Below are 24,513 nucleotides of genomic sequence, written 5' to 3' on the forward strand. Positions count from 1 at the left end.
CCCCTTCCAACACCTGGAAACCACTAATCTACTTTCTATGGACTCATCTATTCTAGACATTTCATATTAGTGGAATCATACACATGGCCTTTTATGTTTGGCTGCTTTTGCTCAGCATGTTTTCAAGGTTCATCCATCTTGTAGCATATATCATCAGTACTTCTTTTCATTGCTGAAAATATTCCAGCATATAGACAGACATTTTATTTATTCCTATTCACCAGTGGATGGATATTTAGGATGCTTCCATTTTTTGGCTATTATGAATAATGCTGTGAACCTTCACGTCCAAGTTTTTCTGTGGGTATATGTTTTCATTTCTCCTGGATATATAATAGGCTGGGTCATGAATAATTCAGTGTTTAACATTTTGAGAACTGCTAACTCTGCTTTCCAATGTGGCTGCACCATTTTACATTCCCAGCAACAATGTATGAGAGTTCCAATTTCTCCATTTCCTCTTTACACTAGTTATTGTCTGTCTTTTAGATTATGGCCATCCCAATGGGTGTGAAGTACCATCTTACCATGATTTTGATTTGTACTTCCCTGATGGCTAAGGATGACAAGCATTTTTTATGTGCTTATTAGCCATTTGTAGATCTTCTCTGGAGAAATGTCTACTCAAATCCTTTGCCCATTTTGTAAATTGGGTTATTAGTCTTTTTATTGTTGAGCTGTAAGAGTTCTTTATATATTCTGAATACAAATCCCTCATTAATTATATGATTGGCAAATATTCTCTCCCATCTATAGGTTATTTTTTTCACTGTGTTTGAAATGTCGAATAAGAAGCTCAAAAACAAAAATGAAAATAAGAGAAAAAGGTAAAGAGCAGAACACAGGGTAAATCGCTCTAGGTTAATGAACTTTTCTAATACCCGCAGCATATCATATCATGCTGAACCATATCATGCCCCATGTTCCATTTGTTAACACTCCCCATCTGCCCATCTCCTCTCCATAATACAGGTTTGGGGCCACTTGGGACTTCCTTCCCTTCCTTCCCTCATTCTCTCTTCTCTCTTGGTACTAACTAATGGAAATCCAGGATATGTCTACAAGCTATAGGACCCACTCAGTGCTGGACAAGTCTCAACAATATAAAGAGGAAGTATCTTTTATCTGCATAAAAATTCATGGGTTTTAATTTTTATAAAACTATCCTTAGAAATGTGATTTTTAAAAAGTGGTCTTATAAGATTTGAGGACTTCAAGACAGGTACAGATTCCTATAAAATTAAGCTGTAACTCCTAAACTTTGTAATTATGATTATCTTACGATTGTCTTAATACTGAAATGATTATTTCCTTACATGTTTGTGAATTTTTTTAAGGCAGGAAGTCAGAAGGGGATTAATAATGGTACATTCCTATTCTTCTACATGCACTAAATAAATAATACCTATGACTCTGCTCAAGTAATAATTTAAGCCAAGAGTTTGAATCTGTCTCTCTTAAATTAACATATCTACTGTATATTTACTGTATGTCTTACCTCTCACCTTTTTTTAGGAGTTTTCTCTTGTGCTGGGATATCTTCCTTCTGGAGATTCTTCAGTTTAGGTTTCCTTGTTTCTAGTTTTAGCTCCTTTGGTGTTGTTCGGGGTTTCTTATTTAAAGGTGCAGTTGCAGAAACAAAGTCATCTATTTATATGTGAATCAAAAATAAAAGGATATATGAAATTGCTTTTCCTAAGTAAGAAATAAATAAAAACATTTTCTGAGCAGTTGAAATTCATTACAGTATGTGTTCAAGTTTTAAACATTAAGAAAATTGTTTAACACCACAATGTAAAAAATGTTGGCATATTGTTTGTATTATTTCCGCTCATGCTTTTCAACTTTGTTTTAGTGGCTTTTATTTATTAAACTATCAAGTCTAGTAAAGACAATTCACTAAAAAACTAATACAGTTCCATTGACATCTAACACAAAACTGCTGCTGTAGCTTTGACACTCATGCATGACACATGTGTACATAATTTCCAGGCACATGTAATCTTAATTGCAGCATCAGTATTCATTAATACATGTTGTCTTTTTCAAGCTTTCTCATATAGGAATATGATAACCTGTGCCTTGCCCCACACCTCCACTTCATAATGTCTAGAACACAATTGGCAATTTATAAAAATCTGCTGACCTACTGATGACAGTAATAAAAAGCTACAAGTTTGAGTCAATATTTGTCCCAAATCTTAGACGCACTTATGGTTGAGTCCAGTGCAAGAATTAGGTTCCTCGTACCTCAGATAACTAAACATTTAACTCACAGAAAGCTCTGGTGGTCTGAGAAATACAAAACCTACATTAAAACATAATGGAGGGGCACCGGGGTGGATCAGTGGTTGTGTGTCTGCCTTTGGCTCAGGTCATGATCCCACGGTCCTGGGATCAAGTCCTACATCAGGCCCCCCACTTCTCCCTCTGCCTATGCCTGTGCCTCTCTGTATCTCTCATGAGTAAATAAAATCTTTAAATATATATTTTTTTAACTAAATGTTTCTCACACTTTCTGACCAAAGTTCCCTAATAGCAGAGACAAAAAAAAAAAAAAAAAAAAATACATAACCCAATAGAGTATACCTTTCTTCAAGGTCTTGCTTTTTTTTCTTCCAAGTTTTTGTTTAAATTCCTATTAGATGAGGGAGGGGCAAGATGGTGGAAGCGTAGGGGTCCTCAACTCACTTGGCCTCACAAACTTACCCAGATAACTTTCAAAACATCCTAAACACCTATGAATTCGACCTGAACAGCTGGAATGCTACAGAGAGAAAAGTCTTTGCTTCTAACAAGGTACGAAGGCAAAAGTAAAAATAAAAAAGAATTAACTGGGGGAGGGGAACTGCAAGTAGCCAGGCTAAAGCAGAGAGGCAAAAGCCTTCAGGGCAGGAAAGCCCAGCCCTGGAGAAGCAGAAACTTTAAAAATCCCCGCCGCCAGAGTTTTTTCCCTGATGGAAAAGTGCTTAGGAGGGAAATCGTGCTGAACTGCAGGAGACGCAGTGAAGCCTCAAGACTCCCAGAGTCACTATAAGAGGAGGGGCACCCGGGGGAAAGCTCACTGCAAAGCGCAGTCCAATATCTGTAAAGGGCTGGAGTGCCGCCAGCTTCTGGGGTACTTGGGAGAAGCCAGTTGGTTAGGTGGGCTGGCTCCGGAAAGGGGGTGGCTGTGCCCCATTCCCTTTGGAAGAGGCGGTCCCCGGGAGCACGGGTCCACTGGCAGAGGGTCTCGGATCCCAGGATGCCCAAGTGGACAAAGCCAGCGATCCTGTATTCCCACTGAGACAGACAGAAGCAGGCAGGGCACAGGAAAGCAAGAACTCTCCTGACACTAGGCGCCTCGCAAGCTGTGAAGACCAGTGCACCTGTGCCTGCCCCAAGGAGCATGTAGGCCAGTGCAGACTGGGAGACTGTGGTTACTCGGGGGGGGGGAGCTCGACTCCAGAGCTTGAAATCTGGCCACAGCGTTGTCGTTTTTCCTCTTTGTTTCACCCTGTGCCTAGGAGGGGCGAGGCCACCACGGAACAAAGCCTCACAGGATAAACAGCTCACACTAAGTCCAGCACCTGGCGGCGACAGGGCATCTCCACCCAGGAACACACACCTGAGAATCAACACAGCAGACCCCTCCCCAAGAAGAACTGCTGGAAGGGAATTGCAAGTTTATTGACAAAGCAGCACTGGAAAGCTCCAGAACCAAGGGAAAATAGTAGGGTCCCTTTTTTCTTTTTTTTTTTCCCTTTTTCCATTATGACTCATTTTTATATCAGACTGAAAATCTCCAATATTTTTTCTCTTTTCCCACCTTAAATATTTTGCCAGTTCTTCATTTTTAACTTTATTCCTTTTTGATTTTCATATTTATACAATTAAATGTCTTAGATATATTTTCCACTTCTGGATTCCCTTCAATGTATTCAATTTAATTTTGGTTGATAGACAAGACATGGGTTTTTGTGTTTTTGTTTTTTCTGCCACATTTTGTTTTTCAATGGTAGAAGTTAATACCTTCTAAAACACAATGAACATATACCCAGAACCAAGTGGAATAATAGCATGTTGGTTCATTCTGTGAGATTATATTCTCTCTTCTGTCTCATTCTGCCCCCTCTTTTATCTTGTTTATGTTTTGGTGGTCAACGTTGGGGCTTTCTATAAGTATTGCTGGCTTATATAACTCTGGGATTGAGCATCTTCTAACATACACAATAAAATACACTCAGAACCAAGAGGATCACTCTCTAGGACCCCTCGGGCAGACTGCACTCTCTCTCCTCTACTACTTCTTCACACTACCATTCCCCCTTTTTTTCTGTTTCCTCTTTTTCTTTGTTTTCTTTCTTTTTTCTCTTCTTTGTTTTTGATTTTTGGCTTTTGATTTTTACTATGTTTTAAAATTTGTTTTTCAACTTTAGTGTTCCTTTTGTTTAATTTTGTTCTGTTCTTTATTTTCTGGTCTCTGACTCTTCAGAATCACCTAGGGTATATTTTACTTAGGTCGTGGTTGATATTTTTGACTCAGCCCACTCATACAGCCACTCTGCACTGGACAAAATGACTAGAAGGAAGAATTCACCAAAAAATTAAGAACTGGAAACAGTACTCTCTGCCACAGAGTTACAGAAATTGGATTTCAATATGATGTCACAAATTCAATTCAGAAGTACAATTATAAAGCTATTGGTGGCTCTGGAAAAAAAAACATAAAGGATGCTAGAGACTTCGTTACGCATAATTGAGATCTATTCAGGCCAAAATGAAAAACAGATATGAAGCTGAGGAAAAAAGAGAAAAACAATTAAGAGCCCATGAGGAAAGGCTTAGGGAAATAAATGATAGCTTGAGAAGGAAGAATATACATATAACTGGGATTCCAGAAGAGGTTGAGAGAGACTGGCCCACAAAGTATATTTGAACAAATCATAGCTGAGAACTTCCCTAATTGGGGAAGGAAACAGGCATTTAGATGCAAGAGATAGAGAAGACCCCCCCCAAAATCAATAAAAACCGTTTAACACCTCAACATTTAATAGTGAAACTTGCAAATTTCAAAGATAAAGAGAAAATTCTTAAAACAGTGGGAGACAAGAGATCCCTAACTTATATGGGGAGAAATATCAGATTAACAGCAGACCTTTCCACAGAGACCTGGAAGGCCAGAAAGGGCTGGCAGGATATATTCAGGGTACTAAATGAGAAGAACATGCAGCCAAGAATACTTTATCCAGCAAGGCTGTCATTCAGAATAGAAGGAGAGATAAAGAGCTTCCAGGATAGGCAGAAACTGAAAGAATATGCGACCACCAAACCAGCTCTGCAAGAAATATCAAGGGGGACCCTGTAAAAGAAAGAGGGAGCCCAAAGAAACAATCCACAAAAACAGGGACTGAATAGGTAATACAGCGATACTAAATTCATATCTTTCAATAGTTACTCTGAACGTGAATGGGCTAAATAATCCCATCCAAAGACACAGACATCAGACTGGATAAAAAAGCTAGACCCATCTATATGCTGTCTACGAGAGACTCATTTTAGACCTAAGGACATCTCCAGCCTGAAATTGAGGGGGTGGAGAAACATTTACCATTCAATTGGTCCTCAAAAGAAAACTGGGGTAGCAATCCTCATATCAGATAAATTAAAGTTTATACCAAAGACTGTAGTAAGACATGAAGAGGGACACTATATTATACTTAAAGGTTCTATCCAACAAGAAGACCTAACAATCACGAATATTTATGCCCCTAATGAGGGAGCTGCCAGGTATATCAATCAATTAATAACCAAAGTTAAGACATACTTAGATAATAATACACTAATAGTAGGAAACTTCAACATGGCACTTTCTGCAAATGACAGATCTTCTAAGCACAACATCTCCAAAGAAACTAAGAGCCTTAAATGATACACTGGACCAAATAGATTTCACAGATATACACAGAACTTTCCATCCGAACGCAACTGAATACACATTCTTCAAAGTGAACATGGAACTTTCTCTAGAATACACCACATACTGGGTCACAAATCAGGTCTCAACCAATACCAAAAGATTGGGATAGTCCCCTGCATATTTTCAGACCACAATGCCTTAAAACTAGAATTCAATCACAAGAAGAAATTGGAAGAAACTCAAACATGTGGAGGCTAAAGAGCATCCTACTAAAAGACGAATGGGTCAACCAGGAAATTAGAGAATTAAAAAGATTCATGGAAACTAATGAAAATGAAGATACAACCATTCAAAATCTTTGGGATACAGCAAAAGCTGTCCTAAGAGGGAAATAAATCGCAATACAAACCTCTCTCAAAAAAATTAGAAAAAACTCAAATACACAAGCTAACCTCGTACCTAAAGGATTGGAGAAAGAACAGCAAATAAAACTTACACCAAGCAGAAGAAGAGAGATCCGAGCAGAACCCAATGAAATAGAGACTAGAAGAACTGTAGAATAGATCAACCAAATCAGGAGCTGGATCTTTGAAAGAATTAATAAGATAGATAAAATATTAGCTAGCCTTATTAAAAAGAAAAAAGACTCAAATTAATAAAATCACGCATGAGAAAGGAGAGATCACCATCAATACCAAGGAAATACAAACGATTTTAAAAACATATTATGAGGGCAGCCCCGGTAGTGCAGCGGTTTAGCGCCGCCTGCAGCCCGGGTGTGATCCTGGAGACCCAGGATTGAGTCCCACGTTGGGCTCCCTGCATGGAGCCTGCTTCTCCCTCTGTCTGTGTCTCTGCCTCTCTTTTGCTCTCTCTGAATAAATAAATAAATCTTAAAAAAATATATATTATGAGCAGATATACGCCAATAAATTAGGCAATCTAGAAGAAATGGACGCATTTCTGGAAAACCAGAAACTACCAAAACTGGAACAGGAAGAAACACAAAACCCGAACAGGCCAATAACCAGGGAGGAAATTGAAGCAGTCATCAAAAACCTCCCAAGACACAAAAGTCCAAGACCAGATGGCTTCCCTGGGGAATTCTATCAAATGTTTAAAGAAGAAACCATACCTATTCTACTAAAGCTGTTTGGAAAGATAGAAAGAGATGGAGTACTACCAAACTCGTTCTATGAGGTCAGCATCACCTTAATTCCAAAACCAGACAAAGATCCCACAAAAAAGGAGAATTATAGACCAATATCCCTGAGGAACACAGATGCAAAAATTCTCAACAAGATACTAGCCAATAGGATCCAAGAGTACATTAAGATTATTCACCATGACCAAGTAGGATTTATCCCCAGGACGCAAGGCTGGTTCAATACTCGTAAAACAATCAATGTGATTCATCATATCAGCAACAACAACATCATATCAGAAAAACAAGAACCATATGATCCTCTCAATAGATGCAGAGAAAGCATTTGACAAAATACAGCATCCGTTCCTGATCAAAACTCTTCAGAGTGTAGGAATAAAGGGACCATTCCTCAGCATCTTACAAGTCATCTATGAAAAGCCCACAGCAAATATCATTCTCAATGGGGAAACACTGGGAGCCTTTCCCCTAAGATCAGAAACACGACAGGAATATCCACTCTCACCACTGTTAGTCAACATAGTACTGGAAGTCCTAGCCTCAGCAATCAGACAACAAAAAGAAATAAAAGGCATTCAAATTGGCAAAGAAGTCAAACTCTTCCTCTTCAGATGACATGATACTGTACATAGAAAACCCAAAAGACTCCACCCCAAGATTGCTAGAACTCATACAGCAATTCAGCAAGGTGGCAGGATACAAAAATCAATGCCCAGAAATCAGTGGCATTCCAAATTCAATATACTAACGATGAGGCAGAAAAAAGAGAAATTAAGGAAATCGATCCCATTTACAATTGCACCCAAAACCATAAGATACCTAGGAATAAACCCAACCAAAGAGATAAAGAATCTATACCCTAAAAGCTACAGAAAACTTCTGAAAGAAATCGAGGAAGATACAAAGAGATGGAAAAATATTCCATGCTCATGGATTGGAAGAATAAATATTGTGAAATGTTTATGCTACCCAGGGCAATTTACACTTTTAATGCAATCCCTACCAAAATACCGTGAATTTTCTTTGGAGAGTTGGAACAAATCATCTTAAGATTTGTGTGGAATCAGAAAAGACCCCAAATAGCCAGAGGAATATTGAAAAAGAAAACCAGAGCCGGGGCATCACAATGCCAGATTTCAGGTTGTACTACAAAGCTGTAGTCATCAAGATATTGTGGTACCGGCACAAAAATAGACACATAGATCAATGGAACAGAATAGAGAATCCAGAAGTGGACCCTCAACTTTATGATCAGCTAATATTCAACAAAGCAGGGAAGACTATCCACTGGGAAAAGGACAGTCTCTTCAATAAACGGTGCTGGGAAAATTGGACATCCATATGCAGAAGAATGAAACTAGACCATTCTCTTATACCAGACACAAAGATAAACTCAAAATGGATGAAAGATCTAAATGTGAGACAAGAATCCATCAGAATCCAGAGGAGAACACAGGCAACACCCTTTTTGAACTCGGCCAAAGTAACTTCTTGCAAGATACATCCATAAAGGCAAGGGAAACAAGAGCAAAAATGAACTAGTGGGAATTAATCAGGATAAAAAGCTTCTACACAACAAAAGAAACAGTTAACAAAACTAAAAGACAACCTACAGAATGGGAAAAGACATTTGCAAATGACATATAGATAAAGGGCTAGTATTCAAGATCTATAAAGAACTTATTAAACTCAACTCCCAAGAAAGAAACAAATCCAATCACGAAATGGGCAGAAGACATGAACAGAAATTTCACCAAAGACATACACATGGCCAACTAGCACATGAGAAGATGCTCCGCATCACTTGCCATCAGGGAAATACAAATCAAAACCACAATGAGATACCACCTCACCCCAGCGAGAATGGGGAAAAGTAACAAGGCAGGAAACAACAAATGTTGCAGAGGATGTGGAGAAAGGGGACCCTCTTGCCCTGTTGCTGGGAATGTGAAGTGGTACAGCCACTCTAGAAAACTGTGTGGAGGTTCCTCAAGGAGTTAAAAATAGAACTTCCCTACGACCCAGCAATTGCACTGCTAGGGATTTACCCAAAAGATACAGATGCAGTGAATCGGCAGGACACCTGCACCCCAATGTTTATAGCAGCAATGTCCATAATAGCCAAACTGTGGGAGGAGCCTTGATGTCCTTCGACAGACGAATGGATAAAGAAGATGTGGTCTATGTATACAATGGAATATTACTCAGCCATTAGAAACGATAAACACCCACCATTTGCTTTGATGTGGATAGAACTGGAGGGTATTTTGCTGAGTGAAGTAAGTCAATCAGAGAAGGACAATCATCATATGGTTTCACTCATACATATAGGGAATATAATAGTGAGCGGAATTAAAGGGGAAAGGAGAGGAACTGAATGGGAAAAATCAGAGAGGGTGACAGAACATGAGAGACTCCTAACTCTGGGAAACGAACAAGGGGTAGTGGAAGGGGAGGCGGGTGGGGGGTTGGAGTAACTGGGTGAAGGGCACTTGATGGGATGAGTACTGGGTGTTATACTATATGTTGGCAAATCGAACTTCAATAAAAACAAAAAAAATAAATAAATAAATTCCTGTTAGTTAATATACAGTATATTACTTTATTAGAATTTAGTGACTCAACACTTATATACAACATTCAGTCTGCATCACAAGTGCTACCCTCCTTATTCCCCATCACCTATTTCACCCATCTCCTCTCCTACCCTTGCTCTGGTAATCATCAGTTTGCTCTCTATAGTTAAGTCTATTTCTTGGTTTGCCTCTCGCCCCCATTCCCTCTGCCACATTCAGCTGTTCTGTTTCTTAAATTCCACATATAAGTGAGATCATATGGTATTTGTCTTTCTCTGACTTATTTCACATAGCATAATACTCTCTAGCTCTATCCATGTCGTTGCAGATGGTAAAATTTCATTCTTCTTTATGGCTGAGTAATATATAATCCAGCAATTGCATTAGCAGGTATTTACCCAAGGATACAAAAATACTAATTCGAAAGGATACATGCACCCCAATGTTTATAGCAGCATTATTTACAATAGTCAAATTATGGAAGAGCCCGAATGTCCACTGAGTGATAACTAGATAAAGAAAATGTGGTATGTAAGGTCTTCTTTTATTGTACAATTATTGGGGATTTCACATTATAATCTGTAACACATCTGTGTTTCAAAAGACAATGTTTTCCTTCTTAGGTAAAGGGAGAGGAGGAGACAAAGCCTACCATGAGAAACAGAAACCTGGAATAGCTTAGATCTAAAGAGCCATTTCACCTGGCCCTGTTCGTTTATCACTTACATACATAATTCTTGTCAGTTTAATTATCACCATAATCATCCCAAATGCTTACAGGATTTTTTTTAGCCCTAACTCATATACAATTGGGCAATATGTTCAAGGTAAGAGTTCTACATGGAACTCTGAGAAACTAAATTTCTGAGAAACTCTGAGAGAATAAATTTCCAAAATTTTAAAGCAAAAATACAAATCTCTACTTACCGTCGCTGTCAGAGTTCTCAAACTGTGAGTAACTGACTGGTTTCTTATGCCTATGACCAAGAGAGAAATTTTTTAATTACACAAATGCCAATTTCTCACCTCCAGTCTTTAAGACTATTCACAGTCTTGAGTAAAGGAAAATGTGCTTCAATCCTCTTAAGAATACTTAAATTTGAAACAAAAGTTGGATTTTATAGTAGGAAGTTAGCATTAGCTGAAATAATCACAACTTTACTTGATACACCTGATAAAAAAATGAATTCAGATAACCATCAAAGTAAAAGTAATCAACATCATTAACACAGTTGACATACGGTTCAATTGCTGTGGGGCATTTATAAATTCCTGTTTATGTATTCTCTTGTTTTGTATGTGCATTCTGTCGTCCTATTAAAGATTATAAACTTGAACAAACTGAAAGCTATTTTCCTCTCTTTTTTTTCTCTCCCCACAATACCAAAGTTCTTTATGGAATAGACACTGAAACAATGATGAATGACTTTGTACCTACCACCTGAAACAAATCTATTACTTTAGAGAGCCATTAGAAGAAAGTGATATTTGGCATGCCTGGGTGGCTCAGGCCATTAAGTGTCCAGCTCAGGTCATGATTCCAGGGTCTTGGGATTGAGCCCCAGGGCAGGGAGCCTGCTTCTCCCTCTCTCTCTCTCTCTCTCTCTCTCTCTGCCTCTCCCCCTGCTCGTGCTCTCTCTCTCTCAAATAAATAAATAAAATCTTAAAAAAAAAGAAAAAAGAAAGTGATATTTAAACTGGAGAAAATAAACTCACTTTCTTCTCCCTTCCTCTAGGCGTTAAATGTGGTTTTCTTTTCTACCCTCTGCCAAGTACCCAAGTGTGAATAACCTAGTAGGCCAGTTGTTCTTTCAAGCAGAATGGTGTTCTATGAAAAAAGAGGTCAGTTCCCAACTCAATCTCACAAGTGCTTTTTCTGAAGACAACCACTGTAGAAGTAGTTTATGTTTTACATTTCATTTCCTTATATGGAATATTCAAATGAAGAGTACTCTTGTTACTCTCCTACTCTTTAAAGAATTTGAAAGCTGAATAAAATATGAAAACCCCTTTAAAAACTGAAACTGAATAATTGTAAAATATAATAAAAACTTTAAAAAGAAGTATGCTCAACAGTTGAGCTATAATGAATATGAGATTTCTTACTGCTTCATCAACATCACATTCTTAAGGGAAACTGGCTCTCTCTTTTTTTTTTTTTCTTGGCTAGAGGGTTTCAGGAACCCTAAGGGTCTGCAGTATTTTGACAACTGCTATTGCAGACAAGGGGATTATGTCTTTGCTACTTGGGTGTTTAAAATAAATTTCAGACTTCATGTGCTCAAAATGGGACTTCTGATCCCCCACATCTCCTGAATCTATTTCCTTTCTTAGTCTTCCCCACCTCGGTTAGTACAAAGATCATCCATTCAAGTAGCTCAGGCTAAAAATACTGTGAAGTCATCCTTGATTCTTTTTCTCCCTTACCTCCACATTCACTTCATCAGCAAGGTCTGTCAGCAGTATCTCCAAAATACATCCCAAATTCATCTGCCCCATTCCATGTCCACTGGTAAGACTCTATTCCAACCCACTACCCAAATGATAAGGCGGTTTCCCTGTTCCCATTCTTGTTACCCCATCTTCCATTCTTTCTCCACCAGGAGCCAGTGAATTTTATAAAACCAAAATTAGGGCTGTCTGCTCTACTTAAAACTCTCCGTTGACTTCCCATTGTACGTAGGATAAAATCCAAACTGGCAGGAGCTCTGTCCAGCTTCCCTCCTCCTAAAGCCTACAAGGTCCTCCCTACTCTGGCCCCTGCCTATTTGCCCTAATCCGCTACAATTCCTCCCACTGCTTGCTAATGCTACAGCTTTAGTGGCCTTCTTCCAGTTTCTCGAACAGTCAAGCTCAGAGCCAGATTTTCCCTGGCAAGCTCCCTCTCAGGATTCATGTCTCAGATCACGTATTACCTTTGCAGAGAGGCACACCCTAACGACACTTTTTAAAGTAAGGCTCTCCTTCTGCTCACTCTCTATCACTTTGCAGTATTTCCTTGCGGCCCCTCACGGCACCCTTGACCAGGATGTAACTAGTCACCACTAGCACCGTACAGAGGTATATACACGGAGTAGCTTTCCCCATGAATGGCTGACTCTAGGCCTCCGTAGCACTCCACCGTGGTTAAGCACAAGAATGGTTTCAAATGGTATAACGGAAAGCAGAGGGATCCGGGGCCGATGATTGAGGTGCGCTATCCTGCCACTCAGTAGCTGTGCGACTCGGCTAACTTGGCCTTTATGCCTAGTACTCTAAACAGATTAAAAATAGGGATACCGGGGATCCCTGGGTGGCGCAGCGGTTTGGCGCCTGCCTTTGGCCCAGGGCGCGATCCTGGAGACCCAGGATCGAGTCCCACGTCGGGCTCCCGGTGCATGGAGCCTGCTTCTCCCTCTGCCTGTGTCTCTGCCTCTCTCTCTCTCTCACTGTGTGCCTATCATAAATAAATAAAAATTTAAAAAAATAGGGATACCTAAACTGCTAAAAAAAAAAAAAAAGAAAAAAAATTTGAAATGACACCTAAGTAGGAGCTCGGTGAAATGTAAAGCGCCATTCGAATGCTAACACGACCAGGGCTTATTTCAATGGAGCGGGTCAAAGACTCCGCAATAGCTGTGACGGGAGGCAAAGAGAAGGAAGGGCTGGTGCGCGGATGCTTCTGCGGATTCGCGACTCTCGGTGGAGACCCGAGGGCTTCCCAGAAACCGTCCACCCCGTCCCAGCCGCGCTACCCTCGGCTCTACCCGGCCCTTTCCGCCCAATCGTGCGCAGACGAAGCTCCCTACACCTTCTTCCTGCCTTTTCTCCCCGTCCTCGCTGCTGTCATGAACTACTCACCTCACAGGACGCACCATGGTCGCCTCCGCGACGGAAAATTCGCAGCTTCCAAGTTCTTGTTGGCAGGAGCGGCGGTTTCAATTCCCGCGCAAAACCAGACCCAGAAGCGGCCCGCCCCCAGCCCCCAGCCTTCCAATGATTACCAGCCATCCCGGCAGCTGCGCATGCGCTCTGAGAAGATGCCGTGCCCAAGGCACTGCCCTTCCGCATCCGTTCTCCCAAAGCCGAGTCTGTGCTTTGCCGCTGCAACTTTCGCCACGACAGTGAATTTTTTTTTTTTACGCCTTCTCTGAGATTCATAATAACAGTAGAAATACACCTTTTTTTACATTTTTAAATGATTAAATTGGGGCATTATGGAAAAAGGGGGCACTGAGACCGAGGAATTTTCTACCGAGGAAAAGGTAAGGGCGAATCTGCTGAAGCAGGTTTTACAGCCCACAGATGGGTGAGTAAGTCAGCTGATGTTCCCTGCGCCGCAGCTCCTTGACAGCTCCGAGTGTGCAGCCGGCTCGGGGCTTCGGAACCGGGGAAGGTGAGCCCAGAACCGAAAGCGAGGAAGCCCGTTCAGACCGAACCCGCCTAATGGAGCGGGTGTTCTCCCTCGGCTGGAGTTTCTCGCGCTGGTAGCCTGCCCTCTCCCTCCTGCGCGCAGAACCCGCACCCTGTTGGCGGCGGCAGTTCTGTCCCGCTCTCTCCTCTTCCCGTCCCAAGTTTGCCTGGGAAACCTTTCTTAATTTCACCCCTGCGGGATCCCTGGGTGGCGCAGCGGTTTGGCGCCTGCCTTTGGCCCAGGGCGCGATCCTGGAGACCCGGGATCGAATCCCACGTCGGGCTCCCGGTGCATGGAGCCTGCTTCTCCCTCTGCCTGTGTCTCTGCCTCTCTCTCTCTCTGTGACTATCATAAATTTAAAAAAATAATAATAATTTCACCCCTGCTAAAAAAAAAAAAAAGTGGGGAGAGGGAACTAAAGCTTCAGACAATAAATTTAAATCTTGAACCGTTTGAAACCGGAGCTAATGGCTTTTGTTGATCGGAAATATTGAATCTAAACAAGATTAGATCATAAACCTATTTATCCATACGTTTCAGTCCCCTTTTACGGTGTTCCTTTACTGCTTTTGTCTTCATCATGTGTACTCAATCAGCAATCTGCGATTTTTTTATTAAGTTCTTAGAGAACTTCTTTTATTATTACTAGTTTTCATCTATTGATCATCTTTTTTGTCAGACGTTTCATATCTGTCATTCTATTAATCCTTATGACAATCCCACAAATTAAAAGACTCCCCGGTGCCCATCTATGCCCATCTACCTGAAGAACCTGAGTGGTTGTTATCCAAGGAAAGAAAAGCAGTAAGAGTGCTGCTCTAGGCAAAGAAAAAGCATTCAAAAAGGTTGGAAGTGGAAAGAAAGGTTTTTGCCTGGAAAATGGTTTGTGTGTTGGGGTGTTGAGGAGTGTAGGTGTTGGGAGGGAGGCCTCGAAATACAGACAGAAGCATTGTACACTGGGTCAAGGGGTTTGAATTTTGTCCCGAGAGCAATGGAATATGATCAAAAGGCTTTAAGCAGATGCAATATAATCAGACAAGCTCTTTGGAAAGATTACTGTAACTTCAGCATAGAGAATACTGTGAAAACTGATTTGATGATGAAAAGCATGGAGATGGAGTCCAGTGAGGAAGCTGGTAAATAAATCCTTAATTGATATCAATTCTTACTTTTTGTAGCCAGATTTTCTTCTTTTTTGAAAAGTGTCCAATTTACCTTTGGGGATATCCTGTCCTTTTTTGTATGTCTTTTTCCCACATGGAAATCTTTCCAACACCATCTTTCTTCCATCCATGTCCAATAAGATCTCATGTTCACAACATCTAGGATCTTCGAGATCACTTCTTGGTCCCGGATCTATTTCTTTGACTTTGTATTCACCAGTTATTTCATAGCCTTTATATCTTTCCACCCATTCATGTCCTCCTAAGAATCTTCTCTGCTCTTCTCATGTTCTCTCTCTGTTCTTGAGAACTCTGCCTAGGAATGCAAAGTACTTTATGGGTATGATGATGTTGTTGTTTTTTTCTAAGTGAAGTTTAAAAGAAAATTTTTTTCATAAAAAAAAAAAAAAGAAGCACTTCATTTTCTTCATGAAGGTGAAAATACAGGGCTAAGGATAGGAAAGCCTAGAATAATTAGCTCCCAGTCATGCAAACAAAATTACCAAGTGATGGAACATTTTCTTAGAAGTGGTACAACAATGATGAGACACTATGATTTTTATGGACTTATAACCAGCTGGGGTTTTGTTTGTTTGTTTGTTCTATAGAAATCCTGCCAAAGAAGATGAAGAAAAGCATAGAAAGATTCTGCAACAGAGAGAGGGAATTTGTGTATAAATTCAAAGTAGGAAGTCAGTGCTTAGAACTGAAGGTGCCTCTCAAATTTCCTGTTCAAGAAAATGCCAGTCATTTACACGGGCGTCTGATGCTGCTGCACAGTTTACCATGCTTTATAGAAAAAGGTGAGAAGTGATTTTTAAAAAAGATTTATGTATTTATTTTAGAGAGAGGGAGAGTGGTGGGGAGGAGTAGAGGGGGAGAATCTTCACGCTGACTCCCTGCTGAGCACAAACCCCAACACAGGCCTTGATCTCATGACCCGTGAGATCATGACCTTAGCCAAAATCAAGACGCAGACATTTAACTAGCTGAGCCACTGAGGTGCCCTGAGGACTGATTTCTGATAGTCTCTTTCCTTAGACATCTCATATTAGAAAACTTTAACTGCTTCCAATAAGAAAAAGATTCCCCAGGCCTTTGTTTTATTGAGTGTTGTTTTTTCTGTAACCGTTATAGTTGTTTATTAGGCAATTTTTTATAAAATTTGATTTATAGGGGCATGGGGGTGACTCATTTGGTTAAGTGTCTGACTCCTGATCTCAGCTCAGGTCTTGATCTCAGGGTTATGAGTTCAAGCCCCATGTTGGGCTCCATGCTGGCTGTGGAACCTACTTTAAAAAAAATTAAAAATAAGTAAATATATGAAAATTAATTTATATGATGAAAAATTAGTTACAAAGTTTGGGTTAGAACACCTAATCTCTTAATTTAGTTGGGTAGATCCATTTCAACTATCACTAATTATGATATTATAGAATTGTATTGCTAAGTACATTGCCCTTTTAATGATCTGGTCCTCAATTCCTGAGATGTCATAGAAGAGAAGGAGTACTAATCTTTGAATAATTTTTGCTTACCTAAAGGAATTCCATAAGGTCATCTGTATTAAATCATTTTTAAAAGGTCTATATGTTCTATCTCACAGATGAGAAAAACATTTTAAGCTAAGAATATGTTGGATCAGGACACCTGGGTGGCTCAGCAGTTGAGCATCTGCCTTCAGCTCAGGGCATGATCCTGAAGTCCCGGGATCCAGTCTCACATCGGGGTCCCTGCAGGGAGCCTGCTTCTCCCTCTGCCTATGTCTCTGCGTCTCTCTGTCTCTCATGAATAAATTAATAAAATATTTTTTAAAAAAGAATATGTTGGATCATAGAAACAGTTATAAGGGAATCTAGGAACTTTTTAATACAATCTCATTATATAAATAAGAAAACTGATACACTGAAAAGTTAAATTGTTTGCCTAAGGCAGTGGTTCCCAGAGGTTATTCCTTGATCAGATGCTACAGCATCACCTGGAACCTTGTTAGAAATGCACATTCTTGGGCCTCACCCCATTCTTTCAGAATCAGACACTCTGAGGGTGGCAATCTATTACAGTAAGCTCTCCAGGGAATTCTGATGCATGCTAAAAATTGAGAACCACTGATCTAAAGTTACAAACATAGTGACAGAGCCAAAACCAAAACACAAGTATCCTGATTTCTATCCCTGTACTATTTCCATTATATCATCTCTAAGTAGTGTCTCTAAAGCTGGAATTATAGATCATCCCAATTCCACTTTAATATGCTAATCATCCAATTTCTCTTTCAAACTCAAAGAATGTAACTCTATATATAGGAAACTTTTTCATTTAAATACAGTAATCTTCAGACCCTCAAAATCTGTAGATTTTTCTTTATGTGCTTTTACCTGATTAGTTTCAAACTGAAGAATCAGATTCAAGAAAGTAATGTTTTTAGTGTCAAGGTTATACATAAGAGTTAAGAATTTTGACCATTCTCAATGCAATAGCCTGTAGTAATAAATAAAAATAATTGTGAAACTAGTCAAATGATCCCCACACTAATTTTATTGTCTTTAGACATTTGTTCAGCATACAGGTTTGATAAAATTTCACATTGGAATGCTTATGCAGGTAAAACATTCCTTGTTTATATTGGGATTTTGCTGATGTTGGCATATATTGTCCCTGTTACAGACTTAAAAGAAGCTCTGAGCCAGTTTATAGAAGAAGAATCTCTAAGAGATTATGACAGAGACGCCGAGGCATCCCTGGAAGCTGTGAAATCGGGTGAAGTAGATTTACATCAGCTGGCCAGTTCATGGGCCAAAGCTTATGCTGAGGTAAGAAAATAGATCAGATTGTAAATTTCAGAGATATTCTGGGCTTTGATAAAGCTTTTAAATTGGTAAAAGTAATACTGAAACAGTTGTGGAATCTTTTTTTCTCCACATACAAGACGTTATTCCATGATATATGATCTATATTGATGTTCGTGTGCCTCATTCTTATGTTAGGATGAACACCAAACACTTTATGTAATGTCTTTGTAAAAGAGGAGCTACTTCTATTTCTAACAGGCAAAGGTCGGCAGATTTAATAATTTAAAATACAGGGCATCCAAATCTCAAAGAATGAATAATTTTTTTAGTGTAAGTATATCCCACATACTATATGTTACCTACAGTAACGTTTATTTTTTTCTTATCTGAAATTCTAATTTAACCAGGTGACCTGTATTTTATCTGGCAATCTTAAACTAACAGTAGTTCATTTTAAGCTTTTACTTTTTTTGTTGTTGTTAAAGATTTTATTTATTTATCTGAGAGACAGAGTGCACACATGCACAAGCTGGGAAGGGAGGGTAGCAAAGGGAGAAGCAGACTCCCCTTTAAGCAGGGACCCCAATCGGGGCTCAATCCCAGGAGAAATTACAAGCTGAGCTGAATACAGATGCTTCACTGGCTGAGCCACTCAGGTGCCCATTTTAAGCTTTTACTTTTGTCCTCTTACTTTTTTTTTTATTTTTTTTTTATTGGAGTTCAATTTGCCAACATATAGTATAACACCCAGTGCTCATCCCACCAAGTGCCTCCCTCAGTGCCCATCACCCAATCACCCCAACCCCCCGCCCACCTCCCTTTCCACTACCCCTTGTTCGTTTCCCAGAGTTAGGTGTCTCTCATGTTTTGTCACCCTCACTGATATTTTCACTCATTTTCTCTCTTTTCCCTTTATTCCCTTTCACTAATTCTTATATTCCCCAAATGAATGAGACCATAAAATGTTTGTCCTTCTCCAATTGACTTATTTCACTCAGCATCATACCCTCCAGTTTTGTCCTCTTATCCTCACTATTGTTATTGCCTTTTTTTTGAGAGAGAGGATGAGTAGAGGACAAGAGGGCAGAGGAAGAGAGAGAATCTTAAGCAGGCTGCAAATTCAGTGCAGAGCCCAAAATGGGGCTCAATCTCACGACCCTGAGATCATGATTTGAGCTGAAATTAAGAGTCCCTCAACCCATCCAGGTGCCCCCTTACTATTATTTTTATAGTTACATAATGTTATCATTTTCCCATTTAAATTATTACATCTTATTTTATAAAATCTAAGATGCCTTTGGTCATAGCACACATCATTATTTACTACAGAGATAGAACACTACTACCAATTAAGCAGTAATAGAATACCAAGCTGCCATCAGTATAAGATGCATTCTTTTTGTTTGTTTGTTTCTTTTTTTATCAATTTGTTTTTTATTGGTGTTCAATTTGTCAACATATAGAATAACACCCAGTGCTCATCCCGTCAAGTGCCCACCTCAGTGCCTGTCACCCAGTCACCCCCACCCCCCATCCACCTCCCCTTCCACCACCCCCAGTTTGTTTCCCATGATCTGTCTCCCTTTATGATATTTCCCACTCATTTTTTCTCCTTTCCCCTTTATTTCCTTTCACTATTTTTTATATTCCCCAAATGAATGAGACCATATAATGTTTGTCCTTCTCTGATTGACTTATTTCACTCAGCATAATAAATACCCTCAGAGCTCCATCCATGTCGAAGCAAATGGTGGGTATTTGTCGTTTCTAATGGCTGAGTAATATTGATGAGAATGAAGATACAACCAGTGAAAATCTTTGGGATACAGCAAAAGCAATCCTGAGGGGGAAATACATCACAATACAATCATCCATCCAAAAACTGGAAAGAACTCAAATACAAAAGCTAACCTTACACCTAAAGGAGCTAGAGAAAAAATAGCAAATAGATCCTACACCCAGCAGAAGAAGAGTTAATAAAGATTCGAGCAGAACTCAATGAAATTGAGACCAGAACAACTGTGGAACAGATCAACAAAACCAGGAGTTGGTTCACAAGATGCATTCTGATTTCTCTGAGTTGTAAAAAAAAAAAAAATATGCATCTCAGAATTGATAAGATTAAATTGATGTTGAAAATCTACTACATGCCAGGTACTGGACATAAAACAGTGAGCAAGACAGACAGACACAAGATGAAATTTACATTTTAGTTAGAGAGCCAGAAACAAAACTACATAAACAGACAAATTCAATAATTGCAGACTATCATGAGTGAATTACATCCCACTTTAAGCAACTTGGCCTATAAGAGTTTGAAGATCAATTTTGTGGGGTCATATTTTGTTGTTCAAAGCAGTTTGCTTCATGCCCATTAAGGTTTCCTAGTATGTTTAAAAGATGACGCTATTTACATGTATTATCTTAAATGCTAAGAATACAGTTGTTGCATTTTTTTTCAGTTTTTTTTTCAATTGTTGCATTAAAAAAGATATGCCTGTAATAATTACTATTTAAAGAAACCTAATCTTTCTGCTGATAAAAGGGAATAAAGCTATAAGATATAGTAAAAGAATAATTCCACTGAATTTATTCAAGCAATACATTCTGTATATCTAAAATGGGTTGGGTACACAGCTAACGATAATAAGTCTGCCTTCAAGGAGCTTATAATCTAGTAGAAAGAGACAAATCTGTAGCCAATAACACTGTGCAATCAGTGTTGGGATCAGGGTAAATGGGAGCATGTAGAGAAGTTGAGGGAAGAAGAGTGGTCAAGAGTTCTTGTAAAAAGCAGTCAATCCCTCTTATAGGATTGCTGTTGTTTTGATACAAAATCTGGAAGCAGAACCTCTTCTCACCCCTAATTTTGTATAACCAAAGAGAAAACTTCCCAGATGTTAGGTCAATAAATGCACAAGTGTTTATATTATCATAAAAAATTATTATCATATTAATTTATGGTTTTCCTTATTCTTTTGTACATTATACATTCTAAAAATAGGAATTTGACTATCTACCAGATTAATGATTACAACAATAGTAATAGGAGTAATATTAATAAAACTAAGAACACTTTATACTTAGTTATTTAATCATGAGTACAGATTTATAGTGAATTAAAATCAACAAGCCTCAATTGAGCAAATACTCTGTCCTCACCCTCTGCAAATTTAGTAGATACATAGCACCTCTTGTTACATTGAGTTCAGCTTTCTAGCAATGCCAGGATTCTAGAAGTATAGTTGCTTGTTTGTTTTTAAAGAATTAAGGAAAGAAAGAACAAAGAAGCTAATTCTAACAGTAAAAAAAGGAAATATTGGCTGTCAGGAAAATAACTGAAAGGACTCAAATATTGTTATACCCACTTGGATGTATTTGGGCTGCCACTGGCTGCGTAAATTATAAAAGCCAAACAGCTAGTACAAGTTCAAGAAATGTAGAAATAGGTGACTAAAAAGAAGAAATTAAAATAGAAAAGGAAGCTATGTTTCAGATCGCCAAAGAGCTGGCAGAGATTAGAAGCTGCTGGATTGTGATTAAAAGAATCCAAGTATGATGAGCAGCTGACCGTGATAGTGGAAGCAGAATGGAGTAGAGGATGGAACAGAAGGGGGCTAACGTATCGCTGTAGTATATGAATAAACAGTATTTCAGCAACCAGAGAATAACTGAGCCATAAGTAAAAAGTTGAAATAGCATAATGTTTACAGTAGTACCAATTACCCTGGTTATGAAGGAATGAGCTCCATTTACTATAAATGGACTTATTAGATATTTCAGATGCTAATATATTTAAATTGTGAATCTTTTGCCTTAACCACCTTTTAACGAAGGTCTTTTAAAAATATAGTATAGGAGCTCCTGGCTGGCTCAGTAGGAGGAGTTGTGCACCTCTGATCTAGATTACTAAAAAATAAATAAACTTAAAAGATTTTTTAAATAAAGATTGTAGTACACATTTGCTTGCTTTCTTAAACACAGTATATAAAATTCAGTTCTAACTTTGAAGACCCTGAATAATCATTATAAATATAAGTGATTATACCTTTAGGTGATACAGTGAGACATGGCTACAAGGGAGGATGGTCTGTCCCATCCCTGCAGAGGTGTACGTTGCTGTTGCATAAGGAACTTCCATATGGAGGACCATTGTGTACTTTAATGGATGTACTTGCCTCGTATGGCAGGTTCTGATGGCCTATTAAAGTGTCTATGACTCGTAATCCCTACTGTGTGGAGTAATTCTGTTTTCTTCTCTGTTTCCTTTTTTTGTTGACTGTCATAGAAGCTATTTCTAGGCATCTTGTTCTGTTTCCAGCCTCTAAGAATCTTATGTAGTTCTTTCTAATCATTGCTGTATCTTTTGCTATGGCATTAATTTTTTAAAATAATGAGAAGAGGCTTGGATAGTTAAGGAAAGACAAATGGAGCCAGTTGTTGGCAAAATTGTGAAGTTGGCTATTTATTTTCGTTGGTGCCATAACCTTCCATTTCAGTATTCTCTTCTCAAGTCTCTTTGTATTCATCCATTCATCAAATGTGTACTGAGCTTCTGTTAGATATCAGATATTATGTTAGGCACTTGGGATAAGCAAAAACAAAATAGACACAGTTCTTACCTTCAGAGTATACAGACTGACAGCAGACAGATATTTAAAATTAAATGCAGTGGAATGTGATAAGTGCTATGATATGAGATAGAGTGCTAGGAGAGTACAGAGTAGGTGCACCTATTTTAGTCTAGAATATGTCAGGAAAGCTTCCTCCAGGAAAGAAAAATTGAGTTGAGACCTGAAAGATTAGTTGGAAATAGGTGAAAGGTATATGGTGGGAGAGTATAGAAAGAATATCCTAGGCAAAGAGTAAGGTGAGAGAGCCCATGACACATTAGAAGAACTGAAAGAAGTTCAGAATGGCCAAGAAAGAGTCTTGCACACCATCTTGGGTTTTGAATTTATGCCAAAGGTAATGAGCAGCTTTAAAAGAGTTGGGCAGCCCCAGTGGCGCAGCGGTTTAGCGCCGCCTGCAGCCCGCGGTTTGATCCTGAGGACCCTGGATCGAGTCCCACATCGGGCTCCCTGCATGGAGCTTGCTTCTCCCTCTGCCTGTGCCTCTTCCCCACCCCCTCCCCCCATGAATAGATAAATAAAATCATTAAAAAAAAAAAAGTTTAGCAGGGCATCGAGGGTGGCTCAGCAGTTTAGCGCTGCCTTCAGCCCAGGGCATGATCCTGGAGACCCCAGATTGAGTCGCAGTTTAGCGCTGCCTTCAGCCCAGGGCATGATCCTGTAGACCCCAGATTGAGTCCCATGTCGGGCTCTCTGCATGGAGCCTCCTTCTCCCTCTGCCTGTGTCTCTGCCTTTCTCTCTCTCTCTCTCTCTCTCTCTCACTCTCTCTCTACCCTCTCTGTGTATTCTCTGTATGAATAAATACAATATTTTTTTAAAAAGTTTAGCAGAGTAAGAGGATTATCATATTTGCGCTTCAGGAACAGTTCAGTGCATCAGTGTGAAAAGTTTATCCTGCAAGGGAGAAATATTGGAATAAGTTAGAAGACTATTGTAGTTAGGGAAGAAATGATGAAAGCTTAGTCTAGAGTAATGATAGTAGAGATAAAGAGAAGATAACTTTCCATTCATATATTTGTTTATTCAGCAAACACTGTGTGTTGACCCTGTGCTAGGCACTGAGGATATATCAACATAATATCAAATCTGATCCTTATTCCCACGTAATGGTAATGAAAAAAAAAGAAACAGTTAATAAGTACATAAATTATAATTTTCAAAATGTTACTAAGGAAATGAGTGCCATCCTAGAGAACCATGAAGGGGAAGATATGGGTTGGGAGAACCTAATTTATATGGAATTAAAGAACTCTTCTCTAAGGTGGTAATATTTAAGCTGAGACTCAAAGATAAAAGATTACTTGGCTCAGATTTCTGGCTTAGACAACTGAGGGAATGGTGGCTCCCTTCACATGAGCTCCTTTTACCTGAGAAGCAAATTTCAGTGTAAAGGATATGTGAAGTGCCTACAAGACACCCATGTGGAGATACCTCATAAGCACTTAGCTGTGTACACCTGGCACTCAGGAAAGATGATTGGATTGGAGACATGGGTATGGGAGTCATTCATACATAGATGAATTGTGAAGTCATGGAATGAATGTAATTGCCCAAGGTGATTATGTAGAAGGAGAATAGTACATGCCTGCTCAGAATCCCAATGAAACCCTGTATTATAATTGTCTATTATCTATTGACTTATCTATATCTCCTATTTGTGTGGATAGCCATCTGGAAATGTATAGTGTATTCTCTGCTATGGCTCTGGCACCTAGCCCAGTGCCTGAAAATAACAGTTCTCTGGTATGGGTTGAATAGATGGTATAGATGGGTGGCAAAAAAAAAAAAAAAAAGGAGAAGATGTAAGAATATACAAATAAATGAACGCACTAATACTTAAGGGATGAATAGAGAAAAAAGACTGCAAAGGGAAGAGAGGAATTGGCCCAGGAA

At 39.2% G+C, this 24,513-nt stretch overlaps 2 protein-coding genes across 6 annotated transcripts in view; one reads left to right on the plus strand and one right to left on the minus strand.

Annotated features, from left to right (window-relative positions):
* RAD51AP1 (RAD51 associated protein 1) overlaps positions 1-13,661 on the minus strand; it is a 37,679-nt gene extending 24,018 nt beyond the window's left edge. For both annotated transcript variants that reach the window (XM_025995382.2, XM_072766207.1), the window contains exons 1-3: positions 13,481-13,661; positions 10,568-10,617; positions 1,506-1,647 (exon numbers count right to left, since the gene is read on the minus strand). In XM_025995382.2, coding sequence (XP_025851167.1) covers positions 1,506-1,647; positions 10,568-10,617; positions 13,481-13,497 — 209 coding nt within the window. In that variant the 5' untranslated portion in view covers positions 13,498-13,661. The remainder of the gene's footprint in view (positions 1-1,505; positions 1,648-10,567; positions 10,618-13,480) is intronic.
* Positions 13,662-13,901: 240 nt separating this feature from the next.
* Positions 13,902-24,513, plus strand: part of FERRY3 (FERRY endosomal RAB5 effector complex subunit 3) — a 47,007-nt gene continuing 36,395 nt past the window's right edge. For 2 of the 4 annotated variants that reach the window (XM_025995385.2, XM_072766184.1), the window contains exons 1-3: positions 13,907-14,015; positions 15,805-15,999; positions 17,864-18,009. In XM_025995385.2, coding sequence (XP_025851170.2) covers positions 15,822-15,999; positions 17,864-18,009 — 324 coding nt within the window. In that variant the 5' untranslated portion in view covers positions 13,907-14,015; positions 15,805-15,821. Of the gene's footprint in view, positions 14,016-15,804; positions 16,000-17,863; positions 18,010-24,513 lie in introns of all 4 variants that reach the window. The other 2 variants (XM_025995384.2, XM_072766185.1) reach the window with 2 other exon arrangements.

This window comes from Vulpes vulpes, chromosome 8 (assembly GCF_048418805.1).
Source record: "Vulpes vulpes isolate BD-2025 chromosome 8, VulVul3, whole genome shotgun sequence".
Classification (NCBI taxonomy): domain Eukaryota; kingdom Metazoa; phylum Chordata; class Mammalia; order Carnivora; family Canidae; genus Vulpes; species Vulpes vulpes.